Raw genomic sequence first — 11,748 nt, 5'->3', positions numbered from 1 at the left:
ACACACATAAGGAATTTATGTATCCGTGACTCACAGGTGTTAAGTTAATAGGAATTAAGTTCATCATTATAGAGATAGGCATTTCAGTTTCTCAAAAGACCTATGAGACACTAATTTATCTGTTAATGAAGATATTGCATTTCTATATTTTATAAAAAACCCTGAAAAAATAATTTTGCTATTTCTGTTCATTGTTTCAATGAGTAAATATTGAAGAGTGCTTGCTGTTTGCCAAATACAATGCTTATTACTATGGGAATATTAAAACAAATATATTAAAATAAAATATGAGCCCTATCCTCAATAGATCACAGTCCAATTAAGCAGCCAATATTATTGAACTTGAATCAATTTCAGAATGTAATTTCATTAAGTGATAACTGATGGTACAGACTATAGGTACTTAAAAAAATTCAAATATGAGACATCAGTGCTGGCTGTGATAGTGCAGAGATTTCAACTCTTTTTTTTTTTTTATTAAAACCCCTAATCATTTGACTTTAATTTTTTGTTAATTCATCGAAAAGTCTGGCTACCTGCTGACGCTTCTGACTTCATACTGCAATCAGCCTTGAATGACCTCTGGTCTATAAAACCGGATGCAGTTCAAGTAATAAGAACACAAAATCCTCAGAGCTATGTTTACATGGTAACCTTTATATCAACTAGAGGTAAGCATGTATTTCATTTTGCAATTCTGTAAAGTTTTTTCTAGGAAATAAGTTTGTATCCTGCGCAACTCCACTGAAAAAGGTAAAAGCTGCATAAAATGACGGGAAAGTAAATGCATATTCATAGCCCTGATCACCTCCAGGAGAAACAGAAATAAATGGTTAATTTTGTTCTACTGTAATTTAAATTCTAGTTGTACTTCAAGGAGTGTACCACTCCAGTGCATGAGGTATACACGCTATATACTACAAATACACTATAAGTATAGTAGCCTACTTTACATTTAGCAAAAATTAGTGAAGATATTAATTCTGGAAATGAAATTTAAGTGAATCAGTATTTCTCAGGAGACACTAGTCTGGCTAGATCTTGTTTGATAAAAGGATTCTCTGGTCACATCCCTGTGGGAAGCTCCTTGAAGGTTGATAGAGCTCATTATAGAATATTAAAATCCCCAAGGACTCCGGCAATGAGCAACAAACAAAAACAACAATAAAAACAAAACAAGAAAAGCAGTGCACCTGTATTTAATACAGCATTTTCCAAAATTATTTGACTTCTTTATCCTTTTCAAGTAATGGCCATTAACTTCTTATTACGTTTTCAAGTCTTACAGTTTTTTTCTTTTAAATTTTTCCAGTTTTTCTTCTGCAAATTTTATAGTTTATTTATTTATTTATTTATTTAATTTGTTTATTTTTGGCTGCGTTGGGTCTTTGTTGCTGTGTGCGGGCTTTCTCTAGTTGCGGTGAGCGGGGGCTACTCTTTGTTGCGGTGCGCGGGCTTCTCATTGCGGTGGCTTCTCCTGTTGCAGAGCGCAGGCTCCAGGTGCACGGGCTTCAGCAGTTCTGGCTCGCAGGCTCCAGAGCGCAGGCTCAGTAGGTGGCACATTGGCTCAGTTGCTCTGCAGCATGTGGGATCTTCCCGGACCAGGGCTCGAACCCATGTCCCCTGCGTTGGCAGGCGGATTCTAAATACTGCACCACCAGGGAAGCCCTCAAGTCTTACAATTTCAAGTGTCACATTTTCAAGTCTTAAAGCCAAGTTTAGCAACCAATTTGGGTATTTGGGATATTTAGCTCATGAAATAGGTCCCTGAATATGTATTTCCTTTCTTTGCACGGTCACTATTTTCCAATTCATATAAGTAAACTGTTACTTCAATGTTTATGTCTCATTTTATGAAGTTGGTAATTTGATTGTTGAGCAGAGAGTAAAGAATTCTGTTTAACATGAATTGAAGTTCTAAAAATTTCCCAAAGGTTAGATTGTCAAAATGCTATCTAAAGAAGATATGGTTATCTTTGTTCTCTTAGAGAAAGTCAGTAGGATTCCACTGTTAAAGCATCCTCCCAAAGAAGAGAGACATGTGAGGACAAGGCCTTATTTCTTTCAGTGAGATTGTATAAACAAGGTTCGCAGGCATGGGGCTACTTCCTGGAATTCATCTTTGTACTCCATTTGTAACTAAAGAAAATAGCAATTTCCCAGGCTAGCCCTTTATACCAAGATGATGGTACCGGAAGAAAACTTAAATAATTCTTGGAATATTTTATTGCCCATTGATTTTTACCTCATGATCCCAATGCCAACTTTTGTTTATCTTACAAAACTTCCTTTTACGCTACAAAAACAGAACCTTAAATATATAGCACTTTATCTGCTGTTCTGCTGTTTCTACTATGGCTAAATATCAGATTCAAGGATCTGCATCTTCTCCATTTATCCTTTTTCTTGTGATAATACAATTCTAAATAAAACTAGTTTTGTTACCTCTGAGTTTCTATTATGGGTATATTGGTATTTAATTAACTAACTTCTTCAAATTCTGTTTGGTACTTCATTGCAGGAGACTTCGATCTGCTCAGTTATGAAGTATTTGAAGGGAACAATGTCACACTGGCTATTACAGAACAAACCAAAGGAAAACCCAGTTTGGACACATTCACACTGAATTGGGATGGGATCACTTCTAGACCTCTTATGCCGCAGTCATCAGAAGCTGAAGTATGCTCTGTGTTAGTTTTTTAAACAGAAAGCCACTTAAGCATCAGCCTTCTATAAAAACACATTTTAAGGAGTAGTAATACATCTCCTCCTTGTCATGGTGGGTTGGAGCCAACTCATAGTGAGTGGAGAAGGGAGGAAATATCACAATGACAGAGGGAGTGAGAGGGGAGTTCTTGGATCTGTGCCAACAGGATCCAGGTATCTGCATATGGGGTAGCTGCTCATGAGGAATGTTTGCTTGTGAATTACTGCATGTCAACAACTACCTGTACAATGAGTTTGAGTTAATATTTGTTTGATGACTGAAGATTGTGCACTATTTCAAGTCCTTAATTCTAAATATCTGTGCTTTATCAGAGAAATATGGTATGGAAATTATAGACCTCATGAATGTGTGCCAGTTCCTATATAATCCAGAGTTATTATTTCTTAAATAATAGTAAGAGATTACAGTATATGTATCTCTTCTTTTGAGAAACAATGCATTGGAGTATATATTTTTTCCAGTTAATTTTGCATTAATTGGGAAAACTATTCATTTGGAATCTGTTTAATTAGGTGCTAATTCATTTAGGTTTGCCTCATTGCTGTCTTTAAAAAGCTACTAAACCAATATGCCTCCCTTATGTAATAACTAAATAAGCTAAGATCAGCCAGTTGGATATAACTATTATCATTCTAAAATAAAAGTCTTGAAACAGTCATTGGATACTGAAATTATCACATATTAACTTGAAATTATTTAGGAAATGACCTCATAATTATGGCTAACATGGGAATTATGAAATTATTTTTTAATTAATTAGTAGAATTAGTAGTTAAATTAGTAATGTTCTAACTCTTCATAAAGAAGTTACTAAAGCTCATATTGTTAATTTAGTTTCAGGCAGCAGTGGAAGAAATGGTTAGCGCTAAGTGTCCACCACAAATTGCAAATTTTGAAGAAGGATTTGTTGTGAAATACTTCAGAGATTATGAAACTGATTTTAACCTGGTATGGAATATTTAATGAACTGTGAAATGGACCAGATAAGAAATCATATAAATGTTTGGAATTTTGTCATTTTTTGAATTAGCATTAATTCCTTTAACATTTAAAGCCAAGTTTCAAGTATAATTTTGTCATACATTTATTGGTAAGGTCTGTTCTAGCATCCTCCTGCATTATAAAATGACTCATTAGTAAAAGCACACCTGAATTTTCTTAATCAAGAGAAAGTAGGCAAGATGGGTAAATGTGAAATCTATAGGTTTTTTTGTTTGTTTTCTTCATTTAGATGCAGGGTATATTCTTTTTCCTCATTGGCTTCAGAGAATACCATTTGTAGTAGAGTGTTATACAGTAAATTGCTTCCCTTGCTTCTGGTCAGTTAGTACAATGCCTAGTCATTATTTACTTCTTGATGAAATACAAAGATTTTTCTTTGATGTACAATAAATTTAAAATATACTTAACTTCCTAATTCTTATTTTGAAGACTTGAGGAAGCCAGATATTCACCATTTCCAAATGAATACCATAGGAATAAGAAATATATAGGCTAGTTATTCAATTCAGATCAATACCCCAGAAATGAGTCCTTAAAAATATATATCATGTCATGCTTTATGCAAACAGATTTATTATTGAAGAAAAGGGAAAATCATTTAATGGGTTACGTTTTCAACCTGTTTCAATAAGTATACATGTATTTGGGTTCTCCTATCCTGAATGTAGTACTTGCAGCCAAGACAATTGAACAAGTAGTTTACATTATACTCCTTTTGTACTTCATCTCCCATCATCATCATCATCACAACACACATTCTTGGCTACACTTCACCTTGACTCTTTGAGTTTCCCAGCACCACTCTCTCACGTCCCCACTTCTTTGCACATATTTTACGCTCTCTCTGATGCCCCTTGGCTCCCTTTTCCTATTAAATTACTCCTGTTTATTCTTCAAGGCAATTCATTTGTTACTTCTGCGAGTCATCTGTTTTGATGCTTTTATGTGAGTTAGATGTCTCCTTTCAGCCTTGGTTTTATAATCCTTGGTTCCTTTGTCCCAAACTGGTAGGCTCCTGTGTGTAGGGATAGGGTTCTTCACTATTGGAACCCTGAAGATTAAACAAAAAACAAGCAAATGAACAAAGAAGTAAAAATGTGGCATGGAATGAACACAAAAAATCATTTGTGGAAGGAGTGAATAAATATCCTTAAGGAGTTCATAATATAAGGGGAAAGAGAGGACTTGGGAAATAGTCAAATACAGGTACGAGGGATTATATGAGTACGTATCTAAGTGAGTGTTATAGGATGAGAGCCTTAGACTTTCAAAGAAGAGAGAAAACATTTCAAGTTAAAGCAGTTTGGGAAGCAGTTTGGGAAGCAGTGGGATCTGAGTTGAAACTTGAATGACTTAGGTGAAGATGTTGGGGAGTAAAGCAGGGCAATAAATCATGTTTTCATTTGAAATATTATTGTTTCTGTAGGAGCATATTAATAGAGGGCAAAAGACAGCTGAAACTGATGCTTACTGTGGTCGTTATTCCCTGAAAAACCCAGCTGTTCTTTTTGACTCAGCAGATGTTAAACCAAACAGACTACCATATGGAAACATTTTATTATTTCCTTATAATCAGGTAAGCTCAACAAAATTATATGCTCATTAAATTTGTAAAATACCTTGGTAATAAAATTTCATGAAGTTTTAAGAGAAGGAAAATTGCTTGTCATGTGAAGTCACATCACGTTGGACAGGCACCATGCTTCAATTCTGTGCTTGTGATTTCCTTGTCTGTTGATACTCAAAAAATGAAATTTTAAGAATACGTAGTACCGTGCACATGGATTCTGCTTTATCTTATAATTTCAGAAAAAAACATTATTTGCACACAAATGTAAATACTAAAACAATTTAAAATTATTATTCTTATTATTCTCATTATTCCTTCATTAATTAAGAAGAAACAAATTAATTAATTAAGAAGAAACAAAAATAGATAGCCGTCATAAAGTGATCTAGGGTATCCAGTCATGGAAAAGTAAAGGAGGATCACGAGCAGAGGAGACGACAGTTTTAGGATAGGTATCTAAGACTAGCAATCATAGATTTACCCTTTCTCTTGTTTTAAAATTCTCAACTTGTAGCACATGTTCTAAAGTTCTAAGTTCTAAATACATCTGGCATTTTTAAGGAGTTGTAGACCATTGAAATTAGTATTTAATAACTATTGTATGGTGACATCTCTAAATGTTCAGCTGCATTCACATCCTAGTTAATCTACCTTAATGTTTCTCTGTCTTCTCTGTGTGTAATGGAGTTTTAAATTCATTGAAGAGTTTAGTTAGAACTGGCCTTAATCCTTATATAGCTCCATGACTAGAGGGAGTGAATTATTTCCATTTTTTTAAGGAAATCATATCTAAGAAAACAATAAAAGAATTAATCATTAATTGTGAGGTCACATCAACTCCTTCCTCTTCTATAAAATCTTCCCCAATTCTGCATCTCATTGTCTGAAATTAATCATTCCTTCCTCTGTGTTCTGATACATTTTGTATAAAAAATGCTCAATAGATATTTATTGGATTGGATTGAATTCATTTGAATTGCTACAAAACAATTTAATGGTAAAATATTGTTACTGATTTTCTTTTAATATTTTCTGTGTAGTTATGTTTAGCATACAAAGGATTCTTGGCAAATTATATTGGTCTAAAATTTCAATACCAAGACACAAGCAAGATTACTAGAAGCACTGATACACAATTTACATATAACTTTGCATATGGAAACAAGTAAGTTACACTATGAATTTGAAATTTTTAAATTATAGTATGTAAACTATGAAGGTAAAATCTGTTTGTTTGTTTGTTTGTTTTTGAGAAATCGTGTGCACCATGGATCTAACTGCAATTTTTTCTGCCTTCTACATAAGCTTCCTAACAGAGACATTTGTGCCAAAAATAAATCTATAGATTATGGAAATAAAAATTGGTCTAGTGTCATCATCACCCATGACCATTTAAAAGACAAAACAGTGGTAAACTTTAGAATTTAATTATATATTATTAAATCTAATAATGTTTCTAGATACTGAAGGAAGGTAGAAAGAAACTGCCTTAGCGCCAGATTATCATTAGACTTTGATCACTGAAAAACAAAATGAATGTGTAAATGGAGAAAATAAAATATTTTGATGAACATACCAAAGTTAAGGGAGAAAAGATATTCTTAAATACTTGGTTTGGTTGCCAAAAGTTAGACACATAAAAATGCAGATAGAGAAGTATAATGCGAGAAACTAAATGAGTCTAGAGAAAGCTGTTTAATGACTGTGATTGTCATAACCTCAAGCACAATTTAGTTCTGCAAAATGATTTTTGGTTTTCATTAATTATTATATCTTCTGAAATTTGTCAATCTTGACTTTGAATTTTCATGTACAATACACACAAAAATTTTACATACAATAAAACAATGATGACACATACACACACATACAACTTTTCTATTTTAAAAAGTATTCCTCGGGCTTCCCTGGTGGCGCAGTGGTTGAGGGTCCGCCTGCCGATGCAGGGGACATGGGTTCGTGCCCTGGTCCGGGAAGATCCCACATACCACGGAGCGGCTAGGCCCGTGAGCCATGGCCGCTGAGCCTGCACGTCCGGAGCTTGTGCTCCACAACGGGAGAGGCCACAACAGTGAGAGGCCCGCGTACCGCAAAAAAAAAAAAAGAAAAAAAAAGTATTCCTCATAAATTTTAAAGTCATGCTTATTGAAGTGTAATTTACATAATGTCATAATTGACTCTAAGTGCATAATTCAGTAAGCATGACAAATGTATACAGTTATGTAATCATTACCCCAGTAAAGATATAGAACATTTCCTCTCCACAATTTTAGAAGGTTTTTTTTCATGTAAAGTTTATGTCATAAAATACCCATGGTATGATTTCCATGTCTTCAAAAATATTTCTAATACGTTTCTTTTGTGTTTTTTTTCTGTCATAGCTACATAAAAAATCTTCTGTATCCTGTATCAATCTATATAGTTTTCATTGTACTTTAATACATATCATTTAAGTTGCTGCCATTCTGTAATATAGAGAGAGGACTTTTCTATTCTCATCATAGGAGTGGGATTATGAACATTCAGAACTGCTGTGTATGGAGCAAGTGTGAGGCAGAGTCAGTGCCTCGGCTTAACTGTTCAGACAGAAGGGAAGAGAAAATGATCCAAAGTTAGAAATAGAACCAAATGATACCCATAAACAAAACAAAACAAAGAAAAGAAATAACAGGTAAGATGATGAGGGAGATTAGAATAACTAGATGGAAAGAAAAGGCAGGTTTTTTCTTTTCTGGCTGCACTGCACAGCTTGTGGGATCTTAGTTCCCCAACCAGGGATCGAACCCGTGCTCTCTGCAGTGGAAGTACAAGTCGTAACCACTAGACCACCAGGGAATTCCTGAAAAGGTGGTGTTGATGGGGGAGTTCGCTTCTGGATGAAGAAACTACTTCCAACTCCGCAATTTCAAGCTTCCTGCTTTCTTGATCATCCCACCACTATTTTCAAAATGCAGGGACCAGCTTTCATTCCATACCTTTAGAAATGTGTATACTCCAAAACTCATAGAAATATGTTGGACTATAAGGGGAATCTTATTTGTTAAAGGTTTAAAAAACTTTTCAGATGGATCCCTCATGAGTTGGGGGAAAGGGGTAAAGTGGGGAGACAACCAGAGTTGGGGCCTGTAGATGCTCCCTCGGAGCTAGGTCCCTGAATTCCATCAGGAGAAAACAAGATGTGCCCACTGGGTCAGTGACAGAAGCAGTGACGGACGATGGAACAGACAGGTGGGTGGGGGCACACAGAGCCTGTTGGAACTGTGGGACCTTGACGTGGATATCCTTAGATACATCCCCCTCCTGTGCCCCCAGCCCAGCTTTTTTTTTTTTTTTTTTTTTTTTAATTTTTTTTTTTTATTTTTTTTATTTTTTACAGCCCAGCTTTTTAACCTGAAATTTTAAAAGAAGTTTTGCCAGTGCTTATGGCTTTCTCCCCGAAGAAGTGGAATGACCTTTTGTTAAGGGAAGAAGGGAAGTTATAGTCTTCAGCTTTCAAAATAAAATATTGTATTTGATGCATACCCCTCTGGCATCATACCCTGAACATGTGGCCCTAATGCCCTTCAGTTGATAAAGTGAAGGCAACTGGGAACCGATTTTAAATATAGGTGTAGAATCTCTAACCATGAGGTAGGTAGCCATAGTTAAAATGTAGATACCCAAGAGATGTTTGTCAAAGAGAATATATTTAAGAAGAGTCTTTCCTAGAATTCTTCAGGACACATGAAAATTCTCCCACTGAATATTCCTTAGATTGTTGGAACAAGCATTAAAAGATACTTATTTGTGTTTTACCCCACGAATAAGATCTAGACATGCTTCCATAGGATGTAAAGAAAGAAAATTTTTTTACATACAGAGACAGAAAGTTCATCAGATACTGAAGTTTGGTAAACTTGGAGTGGACTTCAAAGGACAGAGAGCTGAGTGAGCTCTGTGTATGAAGTGGACAGTGTTGGCACGAACTATAAGAAGCTGCTCTCTGAGAAAGTTGCAGGACACTCTTGGGTTTTGTTTTCTAACAAAAACTTAAGAAGTGAAAACCGATTCCCCACCCACCGCCAATGAAAGAAAAGTAATCTTCCTGAATTAATGCTTTAAAAAAGTGTCCTTTTTCTGGCAGTTCAGATTTCACCCTCCAGTGGCATCTGATTAAACAGTGTATGGCTCCTGTGTTTGCACTTTTGGCATGTTTTATACATTTGATCCATCTTTGTTTTCCACAGAAGATGAAGAGGAAGATAGGCAGAAAGAGAAGCAGAGACAGAGACAGAAAGAGACAGAGGAGTATCGAAGAAAGTGCTGATTCCCCCTCCCCATGCATAAATAGATCTTTTGAGGCTATTGCACAGTTTAATCCAATATATAAAATGGGATCGAAGTTAGCTCCTGGAATGAATGAAGTGAGTGGGAACAATTCTGCAATTCCCTAGGGTAATTGTTGACTCAGAAGAGGCCACAACTACTCTCTGTTGGCCATCACATAGGAAGAAACAATGCCAGGGGTTAAGACAGTCCTCTCCATGTTAATAGGCAAGGAGCATGGAAAGTCTATGCACAGAATGAACATATCCCACTGCCTCATACCCAGTTTGATTCAAATCGGGTAATCCCATGATGGATCATTATGAAGTGAAAGTCCTTCTTGAAGGGACATCCCTACGTGCCCAAATTGAACAATGGAATCACAATTTTAATTTTGATCACCACCACCTGTATGCATTTCACTCTTCTATTGCAACAGGATTTTGGAAGATTTTATAGATCTCAATTCTTCCATGTTAGTCAAACCATCACTTAACCATATCACTAAGTAGGTCCTTCCTTTAGCCTGCAGTTTTTCTGCTGTGCCGTAATTTGAAGATGCCCTACATTTGATGGAGCTAATGGGCTTCCTTTACCCTAAATGCTACAAGATCTTTCAACAAGAATATCATGAGTTTTAAAAGAGGTTGGTTCTCTGATTAAAAACTATTACCAATCAAGGCAACGTAAACTCTCCTAGCTGGTATTTCTAGACCTGCTTTTATGTAGGTCAGACAGTCTACTTAGATCAGCTAGGTGTGTTAGCATTAGTTTATTTTCAGCACATTGTTAGTGCCAAAAAGCATTGTTCTATAACCCTCCAGAACCAGTGATGTTTGTAGTTGTAAATCAAGCTTCAAAATCCCAGAAGTAAAATCTGGTTTTCCTTTGGAAAATGGAATTATCTAGCCACAAAGGCACCATGTGCTGTTTAAGTTTTGATATCATTTGTAGTCTCCATTTCTCTTATATAAAGGGTCCTGCTCAGTGTACCATTTTTTCTAAGTAGCTTTTAGAACTTCGGAATCATATAATTAGTAGTAGAAGTGTACTTAGAGGCCCAAAATACTTTTTTTAATTTAAGGAGCACTTTAACGTACTGTAGTTATGCATATAATTTTCTAAAATGCTGTCAGTCTAAGCTTTGGTGCACTAGAGGTGGATCCCATGATGAGTTTGTAAACCATGAAGTTTCAAAATGAGAATAGAAGGTGCCCAAACTAGTCAGTTAATCAGTACAGTGGTAGCTGACGCAAAGATTATTGTTGAACTGTATTTACTTATTTGAATGGCAGTATTTATCTCTTTATTGCAAACTCCTGTAACCAAATTGCTTATGTAATTTATGAGATTCCAATGCAGTTAATATTTAATGGAAACTCTGAATCTAAATTATACGTTTAAAAGGCACTCTGCAACCATTTGAATCTATAAATAACTTAGCACCTTTTGTCCCTTAGTTATAGGGGACAATGCAACTCCACTGAGCTCTTCCAGAAGTATTATCAAGCTCCAGTTTTGCTTCTTAGTATTGGATTGAAATTGCTGCTCTGTCCCTGGCACCACTAAAATGGTTTGCTTCATTCTTGTGTCTTGTTTCTGTATGCCTTCCACCAAGGTGCATGCTCCTTAGCTTACTTACCTGTCACTACAGAATGTTACTTTACATGCCTATGTCTACTGCCAAGGTTACAAATAAAAGAAAACCTATCTTTTGGATACAACATTAAATCTTTCACTGCCAATGTAAAGTTTCTGCTTGCTGTCCCTTGTGGCTGTTTTTTTGTGCTAATAAAGCTTGCTTATGGTCTTGTGGGAAAAGAAAAACTTTTACTGTTCAAGATTTTAATGCTTTTTATAATGTATTTGTTTACATTGAACATTATAACTGATCTATACACCTAATTAAACAACCATATTTCAGCTGGACCTACACTTGTATAGACCTTCTGGATCTCATACAAACCAAATACACTGGGACCAGTTTTTCTCTTCAGAGGATTAGTTTGCAGAAAGCATCAGAATCACAGTCTTTCTATGTGGATATTGTATACATTGGACAGACATCTACAATTGCAGCATTGGATGGTATATTGTATCATTTCATATCTAAAACCTAAACCTTCTAAACCTACTTTGTACT

General features: G+C 35.5%; 1 protein-coding gene across 1 annotated transcript in view; it reads left to right on the top strand.

Moving 5' to 3' along the window:
- The window catches only part of PKHD1L1 (PKHD1 like 1), a gene marked incomplete at both ends in the record, with an annotated part of 143,164 nt that overhangs the window by 27,436 nt on the left and 103,980 nt on the right, over positions 1 to 11,748 (top strand). Inside the window, 6 exons of the mRNA XM_079901821.1 lie at positions 528 to 671; positions 2,522 to 2,679; positions 3,563 to 3,676; positions 5,157 to 5,306; positions 6,341 to 6,465; positions 11,530 to 11,693. Of these exons, the coding sequence (XP_079757947.1) occupies positions 528 to 671; positions 2,522 to 2,679; positions 3,563 to 3,676; positions 5,157 to 5,306; positions 6,341 to 6,465; positions 11,530 to 11,693 (855 nt within the window). The remainder of the gene's footprint in view (positions 1 to 527; positions 672 to 2,521; positions 2,680 to 3,562; positions 3,677 to 5,156; positions 5,307 to 6,340; positions 6,466 to 11,529; positions 11,694 to 11,748) is intronic.

This window comes from Stenella coeruleoalba (assembly GCF_951394435.1).
Source record: "Stenella coeruleoalba genome assembly, chromosome: 17".
Classification (NCBI taxonomy): Eukaryota; Metazoa; Chordata; class Mammalia; order Artiodactyla; family Delphinidae; genus Stenella; species Stenella coeruleoalba.
Note: the sequence above shows the minus strand (reverse complement) of the source record. Positions and strands in the feature narration are given on the sequence as shown.